The 22,932-nt window shown below is 43.5% G+C and overlaps 1 protein-coding gene across 1 annotated transcript in view; it reads right to left on the reverse strand.

Annotated features, from left to right (window-relative positions):
• Nucleotides 1-610: 610 nt before the first annotated feature.
• The window catches only part of LOC138658030 (prolactin-releasing peptide receptor-like), a 30,106-nt gene continuing 7,784 nt past the window's right edge, over nucleotides 611-22,932 (reverse strand). The window contains exon 2 of the mRNA XM_069745612.1: nucleotides 611-3,697. Coding sequence (XP_069601713.1) covers nucleotides 2,572-3,663 — 1,092 coding nt within the window. The 5' untranslated portion in view covers nucleotides 3,664-3,697 and the 3' untranslated portion in view covers nucleotides 611-2,571. The remainder of the gene's footprint in view (nucleotides 3,698-22,932) is intronic.

Genomic DNA, 22,932 nt, shown 5'->3' on the forward strand with positions numbered 1-22,932 from the left:
GGAGTCCAAAGTGACCTGTGCTCTTGAAAGATACAGTATGTACGTCAGATTTAATTAAAGGGGTTTAGTTTTGATCTTGCAGAATGTAAGGCTGCAAGGGCAGTGTCCAAATTATTAGTTTGTTCATAGTAATTTCTATTTGTATTTCGTATGTGACCCCTCCTTATGAACCGTACCATGGAATCAATGATGCTCTAAAAAGAAATAAATATAGTCTAATATTTTATTTTAACTGATATTTGCTATTTAAAACATTCTTACTGTATATTTCCAATCATAATTGTACATTAAAAGACGTTTTAATAAGTTCTACTACAATTTGGCTCTGTGTCCTTTGATACAATTCTTCTTTTAATGTAAAAATAACAAAAAAATTCTACATCTAAAGAAAAAAAAATGCTGATTGACAGCACCAGGTTTTTTTTGCAAAATGAAAGCAATGGAATTCTATTGAACCATTTTAAAACTGCACAGAAAGATGGTGTTCGCTATACCTATGATGATAGGGAAAGAGGGTACAAGTTTGTGGCTACTTTGTGGATACATCTTGATAAAAAAAAAAAAGTGAAATAAAGAAATACATAAAGAAAAGCAATACGACAGAGCTTTTAAGGTTTTATATAAGTGTATTTTGTATATGCAAAACAGAACAAAACTACTTTCTAGAAACATAAACAACAATAATCTCAATTTTTGTAAAGATCTACAGTTATATAAAAAAGTTTGGCCACACCTATTAATCTTAAGCTTAATGTTTTATAAAAATTGTTTTTTTGCAACAGCTATTTCAGTTTCATATATCTAATAACTGTTTGATCCAGTAATGTTTCTGCCTTGATATGATGTTTATTGTACTAATAGAAAATGTGCAATCTGCATTCAAATTCCAGTTGTTAAGTTTGATGGTCGCCGAGCATGGACAGCCCTCTTCAAATGATCCCACACATGTTCAATGATATTCAGGTCTGGGGGCTGGGATGGACATTCCAGAACAGTGTAATTGTTCCTCTGCATGAATGCCTGAGTAGATTTGGAGCGGTGTTTTGGATCATTGTCTTGCTGAAAGATCCATCCCCTGCGTAACTTCAACTTTGTCACTGATTCATGAACATTATTGTCAAGAATCTGCTGATACTGAGAGGAATCCATGCGTCCCTCAACTTTAACAAGATTCCCGGTGCCGGCATTGGCCACACAGCCCCAAAGCATGATGGAACCTCCACCAAATTTTACTGTGGGTAGCAAGTGTTTTTCCTGGAATGCTGTGTTTTTTGGCCGCCATGCATAACGCCTTTTTGTATGACCAAACAACTCAATCTTGGTTTCATCAGTCCACAGGACCTTCTTCCAAAAAGAAATTGGCTTCTCCAAATGTACTTTTGCATACCTCAGCCGATTCTGTTTGTGGTGTGCTTGCAGAAATGGCTTCTTTCACATCACTCTCCCATACAGCTTCTCCTTGTGCAAAGTGCATTGTATAGTTGACCGATGCACAGTGACACCATCTGCAGCAAGTTGATGCTGCAGCTCTCTAGAGGTGGTCTGAGGATTGTCCTTGACTGATCTCACCATCCTTCTTCTCTGTCTTTCTGATGTTTTTCTTGGCCTGCCACTTCTGGCCTTAACAAGAACTGTACCTGTGTTCTTCCATTTCCTTACTATGTTCCTCACAGTGGAAATTGACAGGTTAAATCTCTGAGACAGCTTCTTGTATCCTTCCCCTGAACAACTATGTTGAATAATCTTTGTTTTCAGATCATTAGACAGTTGTTTTGAGGAGCCCATGATGCCACTCTTCAGAGTAGATTCAAACAGGAGAACAACTTGCAAGTGGCCACTTTAAGTAGCTTTTCTCATGATTGCATACACCTGGCTATGAAGTTCAAAGCTCATTGAGGTTAGAAAACCAAAAAAAGTGCTTTAGTAAGTCAGTAAAAAGTAGGTAGGAGTATTTAAAACAAGAAAATGATAAGGGTGCCCATACTTATGCACCTGTCAAATTTTGTTTGAATGCAGATTGCACATTTTCCGTTAGTACAATAAACCTCATTTCAAGGCAGAAACATTACTGTGTCCAACAGTTATTAGATATATGAAACTGAAATAGCTGTTGCAAAAAAACAATTTTTATAAAACATTAAGCTTAAGATTAATAGGGGTGCCCAAACTTTTTCATATAACTGTATACTTATTCATATTAGGATTGTACGAGCAAAACAATATACAGACGCCTAAAGAACTACACAAGTATGCAAAAAAATTTAAATAATATTACTAATTTAAGAGAACATAGTGTTGACCCACAAAATATTAAATTTACTATACATTCACAAAATAATTGATAGTCTATGGAATTTCATATTATTATATTGTATGTCCCTGAGAAAAATCCATTGGTTAAAAAAAAAAAATTGCCGATTTTTATTGAATAATCCAAATTTTGAGAATATAACTCAATAACTTCGCAAAATGGATGGAAACCGTTCAGTCTGTACATACAAAGGAAATGACACGCGATAAAAAACATTTTACACTAATGTACAGATGACTGATAAAGACAAAACTAGACTTCTAGTTGAAGGAGAATCTTCCTTGAAAGGTTATCTTGTCAGACAGGACCATGGGAACATCGGCTAGCGTAGAGCAAGTGTTGAGTCTGGAGTTCTTGCTGGACATCATGCTGGCTCTCTTCTTATGGTGGTAGAAGTAATTTAGAAGATGAAAACGGAATTTGTCATGCAAAGAAGCGTAAATGAAAGGGTTGTAGCATGCGGAGCTCATTGCAATAAGATGGCATGTGACCTGAATTACATTAATATAATTCTTATCTAAAATAGTAAACTCTTCATCCATATCCCGGATGAGGTTGACCACCTGAAGAGGCAGCCAACATATGGCAAAGGCCATAACTGATATGATTAGCATCCGGAACGTTTTCTGCTTCTTTTTAGACCATTTGTCTTGATTATGGGTGTCTGCCCCTGGGACGTTTCTCTTCTTAAGGTGATAAGCAATGGCACAATAAGAAATGGTGACGGCAGAAAGTGGAAGCATGTAAGACAGCAGCAACATAGTGCATGAGTATAGAAGTCTTTGTTTTTCTTGGTGCTTCCAAAACTCTTCACAAATGATCATGTTATGACCAACATTTTTGAGATCCAGGTAATGAGTATGCATGGATGTTGGCAGGGAAACCCCAATGGAAACTATCCAGATGACTGTTACAATATAAATACATGATTTACAGCCAATTCTTCTTCGGATAGGATAGACCACCACCACGTACCGGTCTACTGCAATAGCCGTCAGTGATAACACGGACACAAAGACAGTTGCAGCTTGCATTAAAGTGACGAAGTGGCACATAAATTCCCCAAACAGCCATCCCCGGACCTCAAAAGCATAAGAGGCTGTCAATGGCACGCAGAAAATGCACATGACCAGATCTGCTGCTGCCAGGTTCCCGATGAGAAAATTGGTGGTGTTGTGAAGTTTCTTGGTAAGGGCGATGAGAAGGATTAGAACACTGTTTCCTAAGCAGGCCACAGTCACCAACAAGGAATACAGAGGAATAAACAGAGGCTTCATGTCAAAGAGGAGATCCAGACCTGAGAACGACTGCGATGCATTCTTTACAGATTCATTGGATAGCTGTACGGACATAATTTTCAAGCTTTTGTGGGTTCTTGATGCATTTCTGAAATGATGAAGATAAGAGGTTTAGCAACTAAGGAATTTTATTTCACAATGGCACATTTTTCCATTAAATATAATCTCTCTATTTTTTTGGGGGGGAGGGTCCAAGCTAACCTCTGCATCACTGAAATGATTGCCTAGTCTTAATAAGCTATTTGCTTATATACATTACATTCACTATGTGTCGGGACACTGCGATTTCATCAATATATGAATTCCACTATTGCTTCATATATAAAAATTGTGAGGCACCAAATTATTTTTTTTTTAATCAAAAAGTGTATAAGCCATCCACTTGGTGACATTAATGTATGTGAGTATATAGGATCGGGCTTAGCTTTCATTAAAACCTGTCAGGAAAAAATGGCTGGAGAAGGTTGCACTGTCAAGGGAGCGGCCACAAAGTAAAAAAAAAAAAAAACATATTTGTATAAAGCTGCTGTTAATGTAAAGTGCATGAACAAATAGAGTAGCCGCTCGGAAGGGAAGGAGCGCCATTTGACTTTCTGAATGCAAAATTCGCTGCGACAATTGTCGGAAGCCATGTCACGTACGCCATGTCACCATACAATTTGTTGTGCAATTTCTCTTGAGTACGCCAAAACCCCATATGTGGGGGAATACTACTTTTGAGGCACAGTGCAAAGCTCAGAAGAGAAGACGCGCCATATTGGAGTTCAGATTTTGCTGGAATGGTTTGAGGGTGCCATGTCACATTGGCAGAGCCTCTGAGGTGCCAGAACAATAGAAACCTCCTATATTTAAACTCATTTTATAAACTACACTCCCCAATTAATTCATCTAGGGGTGCAGTGATCATATTGACACCACATGTGCCTCACAGAGTTTTATACCACTGAAGGGTGAAGAAAGAATAAATTACATTTTTACCACTAAAATGTTGTTTTAGCCCCAAGTTTTTAATTTTTCTAAGGGCTAATAGGACATTTTTTTTTTGCAACAAACTAAGGTCTATTTTTTCCTGAGGGCGCCAATACCCTACATGTAATCAGAAAATATTTTTCAGGCACCGTGCAAAGTTCAGAAGACAAGGAGTGCCAGATTTTACTGTTATGTTTTGCAGGTGCCATGACCCACTGGGAGAGCCCATGAGATGCCAGAACAGCAGAATCCCCCATAAGTGACCCCATTTTACAAACTACACCTCTCAATGAATTCATCTAGGGGTGCAGTGATTATATCGACACCACAGGTGTGTCACAGAATTGTATACTATTGGGCAGTGAAGACAAAATAACTACATTTTTACCACCACAATTTTGTTTTAGCCCCAGATCTTATATTTTCACACAAGTGGATAAAAATGCCACCAAAATTTGTCCCACAATTTCTACTGAACGTGGCAATACCCTATATGTGGCTGTACTGTACTACTTAGCCATATGGAGAGACTCGGGAAGAACAGAGTGTTTTTTGCCTCCTGGAGCTCAGATTTTCCTAGAAAAGTTTGCAGACTCCATATACAGAGCCCCTAATTGCAGGAAGAGCAGAATCCCCCCCCCCCCAGTGACCCCAGTATTTTCCAGAAACAAGCAGCAAAGAATGTTGCTGAAAATTGAAAACTGCTGCTGTACTGACCAGTACACTGTAGTGACCAGTTTGTTGCAGTTACCAGTACGTTATGCCCAGCCCGTGCTTCTGGAGGCATGCACCCATAAGTTAGGCAGACTCTCATCGCTTCAGAAATGCCAAACGTGGACAAATATATGTGGTTTTGTTACACTGTGGATTTGGGAGCGGAGAATTTGCTGAATTTCTTTTGGTGGGTGAGGAGCCATTTCACTTTTCCAGAGCCTTTGTGCTACCAGTAACGTGGAAGCCCCTATATTTCCATTAACAAATGACGAACCTAAGTCAGGGCTTGCTTTTATTGTGGATTGAGTTGAAGCTTTTATTGGGAGCATTTTACATAATGTTTGGGATCACTTTTATCCGGCGCTCTACGCTGACCACATACTTTGGGGTTTCCATCTAAATCTCCGAGTGATGTAATTCAGATGAAACCCCTGAGGGTTCCATTCATTATAATGAGGCAGCTGAGTTATTCTGGAATCCATCTGGCCTTTGTTCAGCAGTGTCCTTCTTTTCAGAAGTGCACAAAACTGTGGCTGACGGCACTTTTATGCAATCCTAAAAAGACAGACACCGCCGGATCACAGGTCAGACAACATCCACAGTGCCTCCATTTGCCTCTTTCAAGGGAATCTTCAGCCAGATGTTCCATCTGAATCACGTATTTCATAGATTTACATGGCAACTCTGGTGTAAGAGCTCAACGCTCCAGCAAAGGATAATTGCGCGCCGAGCCTTACTGCGATCTTTGGAAGGTAGAATGAAAAAATAAACAGCATTTGAAGAATTGGTTTTATTTATTTTTTACGCCGTTCCTCATGCGGTGTAAGTGATTATGCAACTTTATTCTTCGGATCGGTATGATTACAGCGATACCAGATGACTGCCTTCTGTACATCTGTCAAGTCAGCAGTCTTCCCCATGATTGTGGAGCCTACTGAAAGAATGCTTAGGAAGCCTTTGCTGGTGTTTTTGTTAATTATTCTAATTTACTGAGATAATTATAATGTTTTCATTGGCTGTAAGCCATAATCATCAACATTAACAGAAATAAACACTTGAAGTAGATCACTCTGTTTGTAATAACTGTATATAGTATATGAGTTTCACTTTTTGTATTGAAGAACTGAAATAAATTAACTTTTTGATGATATTCTAATTTTGTGAGAAGCACCTGTATAACTCATTTCTTTTATGCAAGTGACAGGTCATCTTTAAAAGGAGAGGGTTTAACTCCACCTATTCTTGGAGTCTGTAAATATCTCTAATGTACCTGGTCTTGAAATTATTGATACACAAAGCACTTACTCTTTGCTCTACTGTGTATACAGGCAACACAGAGAGGAAGTGGGACCAGAGAAGGCATGACCAGTAAGTCACTGGCTTTAACTTTAGGAAAGTAATTCAAGAGTTCCTCTGTAGAACTACATGGCCTCATTATGGTACCTTATTGGCCTTTATTCGCTGATATTAGTATTTGTTAAGTGGCTTTGTTCAGTAGCAGTATAGTAATATTAGTTATTTATTTTGCTTAATATGTTATCTCACAGTATTATGTGTTGTGAATTCTGTGGCTGAGTTCACTTCTGTGGTCACAAGTGGTATTGCAGTCTCTGGGCTTCCTCCCTCAGGTGTTTTGGTGAGCTCGTTGGCTGCCTTGCTATTTAGCTCCACCTGAGTCTGTCTTCCTTGCTCCTTGTCAATGTTCCAGTGTTGGATCTGAGCTACTGCATCTTTCCTTGGGCCTGCTGCTCTGCTAGATAAGTGCTTCTAGTTTGTTTTCTGTTTTTTCTGTCCAGCTTGCTATTAACTTTTGCTGGAAGCTCTGAGAAGCAAAGGGGTGCACCGCCGTGCTGTTAGTTCGGCACGGTGGGTCTTTTTGCCCCTTTGCGTGGTTTTCGTTTTAGGGTTTTTTGTAGACTGCATAGTTCTCTTTGCTATCCTCGCTCTGTCTAGAATATCGGGCCTCACTTTGCTGAATCTATTTCATTCCTACGTTTGTCTTTTCATCTTGCTAACAGTCATTATATGTGGGGGGCTGCCTGTTCCTTTGGGGGTGTTTCTCTGAGGTAAGTCAGGCTTGTATTTCTATCTTCAGGCTAGTCAGCTCCTCAGGCAGTGCCGAGTTGCATAGGTAGTTGATAGGCGCAATCCACTGCTGCTTATAGTTGTGTGAGGATAGATCAGGTACTGCAGTCTACAGAGATTCCACGTCTCAGAGCTCGTCCTATTGTTTTTGGTTATTGCCAGATCTCTGTATGTGCGCTGATTACTGCACGCTGTGTTGCCTGATTGCCAGCCATAACTGTACAAGGAGCCCTCCAATGATTTCCAATAGAGGGAAAAAAGAAATCCTGACATCATTTTTTTTTCTTAGCTCTGTCTTCAGTCTTTTTTTTCCCCTAGACATTAGAGTGCTTCAGGACACAGCTGTGGACATGGATATTCAGGCTCTGTGCTCCTCAATGGATAATCTCGTTGTAAATGTACAAAAGATTCAAGATACTATTGATCAGAAATCGATGCTAGAACCAAGAATTCCGATTCCTGATTTGTTTTTTGGTGACAGAACTAAGTTCCTGAGCTTCAGAAATAATTGTAAGCTATTTTTGGCCTTGAAACCTCATTCTTCTGGTAATCCTATTCAACAGGTTTTGATTATTATTTCTTTTTTGCGCGGCGACCCACAGGACTGGGCGTTTTCTCTTGCACCAGGAGATTCTGCATTGAGTAATGTTGATGCATTTTTCCAGGCGCTGGGATTGCTTTACGATGAGCCTAATTCAGTGGATCAAGCTGAGAAAAATCTGCTGGCTTTATGCCAGGGTCAGGATGATGTAGAAGTATATTGTCAGAAATTTAGGAAATGGTCAGTACTCACTCTGTGGAATGAATCTGCACTAGCGGCTTTGTTCAGAAAGGGTCTCTCTGAAGCTCTTAAGGATGTAATGGTGGGATTTCCTATGCCTGCTGGTTTGAATGAGTCTATGTCCTTGGCCATTCAGATCGGTCGTCGCTTGCGCGAGCGTAAATCTGTGCACCATCTGGCGGTATTGTCTGAGAGTAAGCCTGAGCCTATGCAGTGCGACAGGACTATGACTAAAGTAGAACGGCACGAACACAGACGTCTGAACAGACTGTGTTTCTATTGTGGTGATTCTACTCATGCTATTTCTAATTGTCCTAAACGCACTAGGCGGTTCGATAGCTCTGCCGTTATTGGTACTGTACAGTCCAAATTCCTTTTGTCCATTACCTTAATGTGCTCTTTGTCATCATATTCTGTCATGGCGTTTGTGGATTCAGGCGCTGCCCTGAATCTGATGGATTTGGATTATGCTAAACGTTGTGGATTTTTCTTGGAGCCTTTGCGGTGTCCTATTCCGTTGAGAGGAATTGATGCTACACCTTTGGCCAAGAATAAACCTCAGTACTGGGCCCAGCTGACCATGTGCATGGCTCCTGCACATCAGGAAGTTATTCGCTTTTTGGTACTGCATAATTTGCATGATGTGGTCGTGTTGGGGTTGGCATGGCTACAAACCCATAATCCAGTATTGGATTGGAACTCTATGTCGGTAACCAGCTGGGGTTGTCAGGGAGTACATGGTGATGTTCCATTTTTGTCTATTTCGTCATCCATTCCTTCTGACATCCCAGAGTTCTTGTCGGACTTTCAGGATGTATTTGAAGAGTCCAAGTCTGATGCCCTACCTCCGCATAGGAATTGTGATTGTGCTATCGATTTGATTCCTGGTAGTAAATTCCCTAAGGGTCGTTTATTTAATTTGTCCGTACCTGAACACACCGCTATGCGCAGTTATGTGAAGGAGTCCCTGGAGAAGGGACATATTCGCCCATCGTCGTCACCATTGGGAGCAGGGTTCTTTTTTGTAGCCAAGAAGGATGGTTCGCTAAGACCGTGTATTGATTACCGCCTTCTTAATAAGATCACTGTTAAGTTTCAGTATCCCTTGCCATTGATTTCTGACTTGTTTGCTCGGATTAAGGGGGCTAGTTGGTTTACTAAGATTGATCTTCGTGGTGCGTATAATCTGGTGAGAATCAGGCAGGGAGATGAATGGAAAACGGCATTTAATACGCCCGAGGGTCATTTTGAGTATCTGGTGATGCCGTTCGGACTTGCCAATGCTCCATCTGTTTTTCAGTCTTTTATGCATGACATTTTCCGTGAGTATCTGGATAAATTCTTGATTGTTTACTTGGATGACATTTTGATCTTCTCAGATGATTGGGAGGCTCATGTGAAGCAAGTCAGAATGGTTTTCCAGGTACTGCGTGCTAATTCCTTGTTCGTGAAGGGATCAAAGTGTCTCTTCGGTGTGCAGAAAGTTTCATTTTTGGGGTTCATCTTTTCCCCTTCTACTATCGAGATGGATCCGGTTAAGGTTCAGGCCATCCAGGATTGGACTCAGCCGACATCTCTAAAAAGTCTGCAGAAATTCCTGGGCTTTGCTAATTTTTATCGTCGCTTCATCTGTAATTTTTCTAGCATTGCCAGACCATTGACCGATTTGACCAAGAAGGGTGCTGATTTGGTTAATTGGTCTTCTGCTGCCGTGGAAGCTTTTCAGGAGTTGAAGCGTCGTTTTTGCTGTGCCCCTGTGTTGTGTCAACCTGATGTTTCTCTTCCGTTCCAGGTCGAGGTTGATGCTTCTGAGATTGGTGCAGGGGCGGTTTTGTCACAGAGAGGTTCTGGTTGCTCAGTGTTCAAACCATGTGCTTTCTTTTCCAGGAAATTTTCTGCTGCTGAGCGTAATTATGATGTGGGCAACCGAGAGTTGCTGGCCATGAAGTGGGCATTCGAGGAGTGGCGTCATTGGCTTGAGGGTGCTAAGCATCGCGTGGTGGTTTTGACTGATCATAAGAACCTTACTTATCTTGAGTCTGCCAAGCGCTTGAATCCTAGACAGGCCCGTTGGTCGTTATTTTTTGCTCGTTTTGATTTTGTGATTTCATACCTTCCGGGCTCTAAAAATGTGAAGGCGGATGCTCTGTCTAGGAGTTTTGTGCCCGACTCTCCGGGGTTATCTGAGCCGGCGAGTATCCTCAAGGAAGGAGTCATTGTGTCTGCCATCTCCCCTGATTTGCGGAGAGTGTTGCAGAAATTTCAGGCTAATAAACCTGATCGTTGTCCGGCCGAGAAACTGTTCGTCCCTGATAGGTGGACTAGTAAAGTTATCTCTGAACTTCATTGTTCGGTGCTGGCCGGTCATCCAGGAATCTTTGGTACCAGGGAGTTGGTTGCTAGATCCTTCTGGTGGCCATCTCTGTCACGGGATGTGCGTGCTTTTGTGCAGTCCTGTGGAATTTGTGCTAGGGCTAAGCCCTGCTGTTCACGTGCCAGTGGGTTGCTTTTGCCCTTGCCGGTCCCGAAGAGGCCTTGGACACATATTTCGATGGATTTCATTTCTGACCTTCCCGTTTCTCAAAAAATGTCGGTCATTTGGGTGGTCTGTGATCGCTTTTCTAAAATGGTCCATCTGGTGCCCTTGGTTAAATTGCCTTCCTCCTCTGATTTGGTGCCTTTGTTCTTCCAGCATGTGGTTCGTTTACATGGCATTCCTGAGAATATTGTTTCTGACAGAGGTTCCCAGTTTGTCTCGAGGTTCTGGCGAGCCTTTTGTGGTAGGATGGGCATTGACCTATCTTTTTCCTCGGCCTTCCATCCTCAGACTAATGGCCAGACCGAACGAACCAATCAGACCTTGGAAACATATCTGAGATGTTTTGTTTCCGCTGACCAGGATGATTGGGTGTCATTTTTGCCGTTGGCTGAGTTCGCCCTTAATAATCGGGCCAGCTCGGCTACCTTGGTCTCTCCATTTTTCTGCAATTCTGGGTTCCATCCTCGTTTCTCTTCAGGACAGGTTGAGTCTTCGGACTGTCCTGGTGTGGATTATGTGGTGGACAGGTTGCAGCAGATCTGGACTCAGGTAGTGGACAATTTGACCTTGTCCCAGGAGAAGGCTCAGCTTTTCGCTAATCGCAGACGCCGTGTGGGACCCCGACTTCGTGTTGGGGATCTGGTTTGGTTATCTTCTCGTCATATTCCTATGAAGGTTTCCTCTCCTAAATTTAAACCTCGTTTTATTGGTCCGTATAGGATTTCTGAGATTCTCAATCCGGTGTCTTTTCGTCTGACCCTCCCAGACTCCTTTTCCATACATAATGTATTCCATAGGTCGTTGTTGAGGAGATACGTGGCACCTATGGTTCCATCTGTGGAGCCTCCTGCCCCTGTTTTGGTGGAGGGGGAATTGGAGTATATTGTGGAGAAGATTTTGGATTCTCGTGTCTCTAGACGGAAACTCCAGTATCTGGTCAAATGGAAGGGTTATGCTCAGGAAGATAATTCCTGGGTTTTTGCCTCTGATGTCCATGCCCCAGATCTTGTTCGTGCCTTTCATGTGGCTCATCCTGGTCGGCCTGGGGGTTCTGGTGAGGGTTCGGTGACCCCTCCTCAAGGGGGGGGTACTGTTGTGAATTCTGTGGCTGAGTTCACTTCTGTGGTCACAAGTGGTATTGCAGTCTCTGGGCTTCCTCCCTCAGGTGTTTTGGTGAGCTCGTTGGCTGCCTTGCTATTTAGCTCCACCTGAGTCTGTCTTCCTTGCTCCTTGTCAATGTTCCAGTGTTGGATCTGAGCTACTGCATCTTTCCTTGGGCCTGCTGCTCTGCTAGATAAGTGCTTCTAGTTTGTTTTCTGTTTTTTCTGTCCAGCTTGCTATTAACTTTTGCTGGAAGCTCTGAGAAGCAAAGGGGTGCACCGCCGTGCTGTTAGTTCGGCACGGTGGGTCTTTTTGCCCCTTTGCGTGGTTTTCGTTTTAGGGTTTTTTGTAGACTGCATAGTTCTCTTTGCTATCCTCGCTCTGTCTAGAATATCGGGCCTCACTTTGCTGAATCTATTTCATTCCTACGTTTGTCTTTTCATCTTGCTAACAGTCATTATATGTGGGGGGCTGCCTGTTCCTTTGGGGGTGTTTCTCTGAGGTAAGTCAGGCTTGTATTTCTATCTTCAGGCTAGTCAGCTCCTCAGGCAGTGCCGAGTTGCATAGGTAGTTGATAGGCGCAATCCACTGCTGCTTATAGTTGTGTGAGGATAGATCAGGTACTGCAGTCTACAGAGATTCCACGTCTCAGAGCTCGTCCTATTGTTTTTGGTTATTGCCAGATCTCTGTATGTGCGCTGATTACTGCACGCTGTGTTGCCTGATTGCCAGCCATAACAATTATGTCAGTTCAAAGAAATCTCACATAGAAAAAAACTAAATGAAAGTTAACAGAAAATAAAATCTCTACATTAATTTACCCTACCCAAAAAGGAAAAAAAAAAGCTATCCATACTTTAACTGTAGGGGGCGGCTCTGCAGTGATGAGAAATGATCATGCTGTGGCCGTATTATTGGTAATGCTGGTATTTATGGAGGACATCATATGTGAATAATAAAATGCTCTTACTGAGATGCATATAATGAAACCTCTTTAAGGTAAGCCCCCAAAATTGCATAAAAGTGATGTTCCAGGTGGGGTTGATCTTCTCAATGGAGATGGGCAGGAAATCTATCTGGAGAAGGGATGATCTTCTTAAAAAGGCTGTCTTGTGAAAAGCTTTAACTGTATATTTTAAGGGTAGCTGGACAAAACATTTGCCTTTGAGAATGTGCCCTTTTGAGAAGATTAAAATACTCTTGACCAGTTGGAAAACTGTGGGCTCAATTCATCATTTACATTTTTGTTTTTTGTTTTTTCATATTCACTTTCAGAATTTTGTTTTGCAGTATTTGATTACCTTTTTTTACTGCTAAGATCTTTAAAATGTCTGCAACCCTTTTGCAACATTTTAAAAGAAAAAAGTTTATGTTCTGCCAAAAATTGGGGAAAAAAATTGAAGGGCACAAAAAGCAACCCAAAACACAAAAATTAGACCCCAAAAAAGGCAAATGCAATTATGCAAGTTTTTCAGTTTCCATAAGCTTTGACAAAAACATGTTGCAAGATATAGAGGTAAGCTTTAAACTCTTAGTCTGATATTAAAAAAGTGATAAAAATCTAGGAGTTTAGTTGGTGTTAAACACGAGTGAAGAATGGGATAATACCCTAAGGCCGGGTTCACATTGCATTAACAGCAGCCCGTTCAACACATATGTTAACGGGCTGCTGTTAACGCAAGTGCCGGTATGGCAGCGCACTAGCGCAGATAGAGCATCTGCTAGCTCTATCTGCGCTAGCGGTGACGGACCTGGAAACGCTGCAGCCCGCGTCTCGGGGTCTGTCACTCAATGACGGCACATCGTTAGCGCATGCCTATTGTGGGCATGCGCTAGCGATGCGTCCGACATTGGATTCAATGGCGACGTTAACGGACTGCGTTACACCGTGTTATGCCGCGGAGTAATGTAGTCCGTCTACCGGACGGGTTCAATGCAATGTGAACCCAGCCTTATAGATCCCTTTATAGTCATAGGAATTATGGTATTTTCATATCTAGAGCCAATTCTAATTTATGTAATTATATCATTCATTGAAAATTTTAATCCTCCGGACTAAAACCTGCATATCCCTATGATCCTTATACGTAACAATTGATGTAATAATTGAGTAGGATTTATTTTTCCACTAATCAGGACTAAGTGACTCCCTATAGACAGTATCAAGGGATAATAAAACACTATGAAGCATCCCCGGGTGAGAATGTAATTTGTATGTAAATGAGTCGCTTCTTCTCTGAAGTAATTTTATATCTATTGCTGCTATGTTTTCAATTTTACCATTTTGCAAAACTTCTGTGTGTTAACAGTCGCAAAAAGTTAGGTTTTTCTATTCATGAACCGCATGCTCCATTTTTAAGTATTTGGAACAAAAAAAACGGTAATAAATACCACAGGACAAAAAACTGGCTTAAAAAGTTCAAAGATTCATTGGGGCTAAGGTGCTGGTTTTCTTAGCCACTATTTTCTTAGACTATTTATTATATTACCTTTAAGTAGTGTACTTGCAATAAATAATCCAGTGTGCTTATTAGTAGAATGATTGCATTAACTAATACTAGGATTTTATATCAGGAAATCAGTCATACAAATACTAAATCAATAATATTTGCTTTGTGAGCATCTTGTCTACTTTTAGTGGCTGTAATTTGGCCACATTGTAGCCTGGGTTAGAGACAGCAGAGGACCCTGAGGATTAGATAGAAGGGGTTTATAGCCTCTTCTGTCTCTTGGTTTCCAAGAGTTCCACATTTGGAAGAGTAAAAGGAAAATGTTCCTGTGCTGAGTTAATCCTGTACATGTGCCCCTGCTATGGTCCTATCTTATTTCCTGTGTCCAACCGTAGAGGGCTGCTCCAGTTTGTGATCTGCACATACTACAGCTGCTTATCAGGGGAAGGAGCAGAAGTAGCTTATAATAAGTGAGTATACAGATCAGGGATTCACATCTGATGGTTTCTGAAGTAACACATTTCCCTGACTATTTTATCAAAGGAGCCTTTGTTTCACCAGCCCTCTGAGCTCATCATAATTTAAGTCAGTTATGTAAGAGCGCCAGCGAACACTGAGGTCCTATGTCACGGACATGATTTGTTATACACTAAGGGCCAGTGACACATTAGAAACAAAAGCACCTGTGATAACAAAGGCAGGTAAATGTGTCACCTCGAAACCGGAGCAGCTCTGCTATGATAACCACGAACTATAGCAGCTCTACATGGTCTGACAACGCAAGTAAGACAGAACATAGCAGAGGCACATTTAAGATTTTCTCAGCTCCGGAACATTTTTTTAAACACATCACTTGTAGAACCTATTATTCCAATATCTATTAATTGTATGACCCTGTCACCTGCTCATTGTTTTTTCTTCCCTGAGCCACTTTTGGTACATACTAAATAGTCCACAGTGGGAACACCCGGCTGATTTACTGTGACTCAGTAACTAGCAATCTTAATTTGACTTTTGTCAAAGTCTCCAAGATTCTTACACTTTTTAATTTTTTTTCTGGTTTCAAAAAAGTTAACCCGGATTCATCATCGTCTTTGCATTTCAGAGAATACTGCCCTTGAAAAAAAAGTCTGGTGGGAAGTAAATGAAGAGACCCGAAAGTCTGTTGTGTTTCCCGGACAGTTTCTTCCCACATCGCTCCAGGTGATTGTCATTTCTCTCCCTATTTACACACATGGATTGGGAGAACCCAGACTAGTCAGGTCTCTTGCTCTAGTCCCCAGACAGTATTTCAAACTGTTTTCTTCACGGTGTGTCAGAGTTAAAAATTACCAGCTGCAATCACACAACAAGGTTCAGATTCATGTTTCCCCATCATTTGAACCTTGATGGTTTAAAAGAAGACTTGGATGCTTTTTTGAAGAAAAGAACATAATTTTAGTAACGTGTAGTTATTTTGTTTGTTTAGTCCAGAGGATGGACACTAAAGGTACCTTCACACTGAGCAACTTTACAATGAGAACGACAACGATCCGTGACGTTGCAGCGTCCTGGATAGCGATCTCGTTGTGTTTGACACGCAGCAGCGATCAGGATCCCGCTGTGACATCGCTGGTCATAGCTAGAAGTCCGGAACTTTATTTGGTCGTCAGGTCGGCGTGATTCGTCATGTTTGACAGCAAAAGCAACGATGCCAACAATGTTTTAACATGGAGCTAACAACTGGCGAGAACGATAAGTACGTCACTGGATCGCTCCTGCATCGTTCTGGTGTTGCCGTGTTTGACGTCTCCTAGCGACCTAAACAGCGACGCTACAGCGATCGGCTCGTTGTCTATATCGCTGCAGCGTCGCTTAGTGTAATGGTACCTTTAGGATCAGGAGGGAAAAATTAGCTGTTTTAGGGTAAATTGGATCATGTATTGTGGTTGTACATATTCCCTGTATGCCTTCACATCCCTTGGATGAACTGGATGGACATTTGTATTTTTTCAACAGTATAAATATGTAACTTTGTGAATCTTGTGACAGTTTCCCTTTAACCAGATTCAGCAAGAGGAAAAGGTAGACACATCTGGATAGAGTACACAAATGCAAGTATAGAAACTTGATTCCAGCTCACCCAGTTGCTCTATGCTCATCCACCTGTGGCTCAGACACCGGCCTCGCCCTGGCCTCACATCAAGGAAAATAGAAAAAATTGAAGTCTGGCACAACAGGACTGGATTTTCCTTTTCTTTTTATTTTTCAAAAGAAAATATAGTGCACACAAAAGAAAAATTTACATGGTCGACATGACCCAGTCGACGCGTTTTGTGTCAGAAAACCAGTAGGATTGGTCTTCTTTTCTACCACTGTCTGAGTTGGCGTTTAAACATCGTGCACCGCAGTACACCAACCCAACCAACAAGGGTAACTGAAAATACCAGGCATACAAATATTCACTCACATATAACAGGAATGCACCAGAGAGTGGAGGACAGGGAAAAAAAAACAAAATAAGAGGGAAAGGAATTGTCACACTTACAAACCCATGCAACAGTCACAGATAACTCCTCCAAACCCCTCATAAAAACACCTCGCCTCCCAGCCATGCAGCAAAGCTCTGATGTGGGTTTCAATCAGGACCCAGATTGTAAAGGGATGGGAGTGGCTAACCGAGCTCAGCTGAGACTTCCAGAGCTCCCCACATGGCCGATTAACCCTTATTCTGCCCAAAGAAATTAACACTATTTAAAAAGAAGGTGAAGTGCTTCTTTTCAGTGCAGGACTAGGAGCAATCAGATGCTGCGGTCTTCTGGCTTCTCTCTCTTGCGGTAACCACGTGACATCTGTATCTTCAGTAAAGATGAGTCTTTGGGGTTTCCTGAGGGGGAACAATTGTCTTCTTCGCTTTCATCTGTGTGGGAAGGGGTAATTTAAAGATCATAGGAGACAAATTCAAACAGATGGTTGATTAGAAACGATTGTCACGTCCAGACCTGGGGGTGAATGAGTTATTATGGCTACTCACCAAAAATATTAAACTGAAAGCTCCTTCTTGGAAATTAGGTCCTAGATTTATTGGTCCTCATAAGGTGGTCGCCGTAATTAACCCTGTAGCTTTTCGTCTCAAGCTTCTGATGACTCTCAATATCCATAATGTTTTTCACAGGTCCTTGCTCAAAAAAGTTGTTGCGCCTGTGGAAGCGTCAACTTTACCACCGCCACTGATTATTGTTGATGGCAACTTAGAATTACCAGTAGCGAAAATCCTTGATTCCACTATGGTTTGCCGCTCTGTGGAGTACCTTGCACATTGGAAACGATACGTTCCATAGCAAAGAATGTCTCAGTTTAATGCTGGCAGGTTGATACAGTCCTTCCTTTTGGCCTCTCCGGGTAAATCTGGCCCCACAAGTCCTGGGATCCCTCTTGGAGGGGGGTTGGGGTACTGTCACGAGTGTGTCAACCTGGCAGATGTGGGAGTAGAAGATCTGTCACAATCCATTTTTGGATTCGTGGCAGCTCAGGTTCCACTATAATTTAAATGTAGCATTTTTCCTTTCAGGCCAGCAGGGGTTAATGTCAGTTCTCCTTGCTGGCAGCTTGCTGCAGCTGCTAGTTGCTAGGTCAGCTTATGTGGATGGTGAACACTCCCACCATCCTTTAAATAGTCACCTGATGCATCAGCTGACTGTTGGTGATAGAGTTTCTCTGGAGACCAGCCGATGAGTGAGGAGCTCTCTGGTGTCAGCATTAGTGATGAGCGAGTATACTCGTTACTCGGGTGTCCGCGTATTTTTTAGTGCTCAGAGATTTAGTTTTCATCGCCGCAACTGAATGATTTACATCTGTTAGCCAGTTTGATTACATGTGGGGATTCCCTAGCAACCAGACAATCCCCACATTTACTCAGGCTGGCTAGCAGCTGTAAATCATGCAGCTGCGTCAACAAAAACTAAATATCCGAGTACTTACAAATACTCGGAGACCCCCAGAGCATGCTCGGGAAATCTCGAGCAACGAGTATACTCGCTCATCACTAGACAGCATGTATCAACTGATGGAGGTCCTCGTTCTGTATCCCCTGCTGAGTGGAGATTGCAGCAGCAGCTTAGTAGCTAAGTTTCCTTATACTCTGTTATTGCATGTCTCGTGCTTGTAACTACCCCCTGTGTTTTCACCATCTGCAGTGGTGAGTCGAGCATCCTTGCTGGCCAGTGCATTAGTCATGGTATAGTGAGATGACAGCTAGGGATAAGGTTCATGATGATGGTGGGGGGATGGATCCCTATATTGCGTTAAGTGAGCTTAGGGATAGGCACAGGCTGAGTTAGGTGCCCCATCCCTCGTTCCCTATTGTGAGGGCCTTCCTTGCCCTTTTTTCATCCCCGTTGTGGGTGTTTATTATGTCGTCCATTGGACTTAACTGAGTCGGTTTGTGACATTATCATCAGCTCGCCTGATCCAGACCCTTACAGATGAGTTAATGGAGCTGCGGTCTCAGGGGGTACAGCAGTTTCAGCATGTGTCTGTGTTCATGGTCTCAGCTCATGTCTTGGCTCAACCAGCACCCAAGATATCTCTCCCTGACAGGTTCTCTATAGTGAGAGATACATTTTTGGTTTTTAAGGAGGCCTGTAAGCTATATTTCAGGCTTCACTTCAGAGGGTGAGGAACAGCGTGTGGGGATTAGTCTCCCTTCTCAAGGCTGATCCCCAATCCTGGACCTACTCCTTGCTGACCAATTCACCATCTTTGCAGCCGGTGGATGAGTTTTTTGCAGCATTGGCGCTGGTGTATGGGAATCCTGATGGCATCTCCTTGGCTGAGTCTAGACTCTGTAAAATCAAGCAGGGGGGTCGGCATGCTGAGGATTACTGCTCAGAGTTTCGGAGATGGGCCACTGACACGCAGTGGAACGACTTTGCTTTTAGAAGCCATTTTTGTCAGGGTCTGTCAGCTAGTCTTCAGGATACTCTGGTGCAGTATGCTACTCCTGGGTAGTTGTAGGTCGCCATGGCTCTTGCTATCTGGGTGGATAGAGACCTCAGGGAGAGACATACACCAAATCTACTCCCTGTTGTTCTTTCTAGGGAGGAGGATACACTGGTGCAGATGAATGAACACATGCAGGTGGGAAGAGTTTCTTCTCAGACTAGATTGCCTGCAGTTGGCCATAGAACGGTGGCTTGTTTTTTCTGTGGTCTGACTGATCATTACATCAATGTCTGCCCAGCTCGCACCAAAATATGTGCACCATCTCAAAAGCTGCATTCTCCTGGTCGTGTGAAGGGAAATGACCAGGTTGTGTACATTTCTTCCTTTTTTGTCTCAGTGTACCATTCTGGCTGAGGTGGTGCTTAATGGGGAAACTGAGACTATACCAGTTCTTGTGGATAGTGAGGCTTGAGTCAATTTGATGGATTCTCGCTTTGTTCAGACCCATGGTCTGATCAGTAGGATGCTGGCGAGACCCATTCCTGTTCAGGCAATTGACTCTGTTCCTCTCAGCCAGGGGAGTGTGACCCAAGTTGTATATAATATTAACCTGCGTGTAGGGACTCTTCACGAAGAGTCCCTGTCATGCTACGTCTTGGAGGATATGCCTACTCCCATTATCTTGGAACCTAAGTTTCTTTGTTCCCTGTCTTTGCCTGTCTCGTGCTTGTCACTACCCCCGTGTTTTCACCATCTGCAGTGGTGAGGCTAGTGTCCTTGCTGGCCAGTGCACTAGCCAGAGTATAGTGAGGTGACAGCTAGGGATGAGGTTTGTGACAGTGGCGGGGGGAACGACCCACATAGGGCGTTAGGGGAGCTTAGGGATAGGCACAGGCTGAGTTAGGAGGTGCCTCATCCCTCGTTCCCTTTTGTGAGGGCCTTCCTTCCCCTTTTCCCATCCCTGTTGTTGGTGCTCATTGTGTCATCTGTTGTACTTAACTGAGTCGGTTCGTGACAAGATCACTGCATATTGTGAATTGCAAATCTTCCAGTTAGCCTGTGTGTTTGGATCCCATATTAAATTAATTTGGTTTCCTTTGGTGTTGAAGGTTAACGACCCTTTCTATGCTGTTCACAAACATGCAGCTTTATTTCAGCTGCTTCTGATCTGGTTGTTAAATCTTCCTATAAATCCTGGCCAGACCCTTGCCAGTGAAAGCTCTGCTTCCAAGCTCCTTGGAGACGCTGTGATGAATAGAAGTTCATTGTTGCTATTGGAGATTTGTCTTCCTGTGCGGTGTGCTTAAGCTAAGTGTTTTGGAGAGTTGTTGTAGAGGTGTTCTGTTGCATGTGTGTGTTTATCTCCTGGTCCCTGTTACCATTTAAGTTATTCCTCCCTGTCCCTATCCTCCATCCTATTGTTAGTTTGTGCTTTGTATGATAGAGGGTTACTATTATCCCTGATTTCACATTACATTTCTGTCCCAGGCTCCATGGTCTGGGAGAGGGTACACACCAGGGATTAACAAGAGCATAGTGAGGTCGGAGATTTGGGCCTCTCTAACATTAAGAATACCCCCAGGATAGTTAGGGTCCCAGTTCTACAGAACTATCTAAGACTGTCAGAGCATGACAAGTATACAGATGCATTGGCTGGAGGATTATTTTACCAGTGTGCGCACAGTAGTATACAGATTTAAGGTCTGGAGACTTGTTTCAATAATGTGCGCACAGTAATATACAGATGCAAGATCTGGAGGGTAATTTCACCAACATGCAATCGCAATTAACGACATCACGCTTTCCCCCGTACCGTAAGTCCGCTACCTTGGAGTAACCCTTGACTCTGCCCTGTCCTTCAAACCGCACATCCAAGCTCTTTCCACCTCCGGTCACCTCCAGCTCAAAAATATATCCAGAATCTGTCCTTTCCTCAACCGTCAATCTACTAAAATGCTTATGTATGCCCTCATCATCTCCCGCCTTGACTACTGCAACATCCTTTTCTGTGGCCTCTCTGCTAACACCCTTGCACCTCTACAGTCCATCCTTAACTCTGCTACCTGGCTATTTCATCTCTCTCCTCGCTACTCCTCCTCTTCCCCCTCTGCAAATCTCTTCACTGGCTCCCATTCCCTCAGCGTATCCAGTTCAAATTACTAATACTAACCTACAAAGCCATCCATCTCCTCCATGTATCTCTGAACTAATCTCCCGATATCTTCCCTCACGTAATCTCCGGTCCTCCCAAGACCTCCTTCTCTCCTCCACACTTATTCACTCCTCACCCAACCGCCTCCTCCACAATATCCCCCATCCTCTGGAATTCTTTGCCCCAACACGTCCGACTATCAACCACATTCGGATCCTTCAGATGGAACCTGAAAACCCATCTCTTCAGGAAAGCCTACAGCCTGCACTGACCCCGCTACCTCCTCAGCACTACCGAAGCTACGCCTCACCAACACCGGAACTCCTGCAACCCTCAACCTATTGTCTCCTTCCCCACCATCCTGTAGAATGTAAGCCCGCAAGAGCAGGGTCCTCACCCCTCTGTATCAGTCTGTAATTGTTAGTTTGCTTACTGTAAGTGATATCTATAATTTGTATGTAACCCCTTCTCATGTACAGCACCATGGAAGAAATGGTGCTATATAAATAGATAATAAAAATAATAACATGCACAGTAGTTCACAGTCTGGAGGGTTATTTTACTAACGTGTACATAGTAGTAGTAACATGGCCGCCGGACGAGTCCAGGAGGGGAGATATGTGTCATCGCAGTTATTAGCTGCGGTGATGTGAGCTCAGAAGCATGCTACAGCGCATACAGTGCTGAGAGAGTTATCAGGCTATTCCTGGACTGGGTTTTATAAGCAGTTATAAGAAATGGGTGTGAATGACTGCTCACACGTGCCCAGGGCTGCCATCAGGGCATTACTGCCCTGACTGGCGTATGGGGCCCGGTGGGCAGAGGGGGCCCGCCTCGGGCCCCGTCTCATCTGCTCACTTTGCCCCTACCGGCGCTGCGGCAGTGTAACGCTATTGACGTGCGGGCCCGCACCCGCATGTCAATAGTTAACAGCCGCCAGCCAATTGGAGGCTGGCAGCTGACGTCAGCCGCAGCGCGCACGTCGCCGGCATCTGACGTCATTGTCAGTCGCTGGTGAGTGCACACTACAGCTGCATGGAGGGAGCTTCGCCGCTGGAGAGCGGCCAGGTAAGAAGAACTGGGTTTTGGTTTTTTTTTTATAACGGTGATCTGGGGGACCCGGGGCTGAATGCTGGACACAGTGGGGGCAGAATCATGGACACAGTGGGGGCAGAATCCTGGACACAGTGGGGGTAGAATCCTGGACACAGTGGGGGTAGAATCCTGGACACAGTGGGGGCAGAATCTTGGACACAGTGGGGGCAGAATCCTGGACACAGTGGGGGCAGAATCCTGGACACAGTGGGGGGCTGAATCCTGGACACAGTGGGGGCAGAATCCTGGACATAGTGGGGGCAGAATACTGGACACAGTGGGGGCAGAATGCTGGAGACACTGGGGGCAGAATGCTGGAGACACTGGGGGCAGAATGCTTGACACATTGGGGGCAGAATGCTGGACACAGTGGGGGCAGAATGCTTGACACAGTGGGGCAGAATGTTGGACACAGTTGGGCAGAATGCTGGACACAGTGGGGCAGAATGCTGGACACACTGGGGGCAGAATGCTGGAGACACTGTTGGCAGAATGCTGGACACACTGGAGGCAG

The sequence above is a fragment of the Ranitomeya imitator genome, chromosome 1 (assembly GCF_032444005.1).
Source record: "Ranitomeya imitator isolate aRanImi1 chromosome 1, aRanImi1.pri, whole genome shotgun sequence".
Taxonomy (NCBI): Eukaryota; Metazoa; Chordata; class Amphibia; order Anura; family Dendrobatidae; genus Ranitomeya; species Ranitomeya imitator.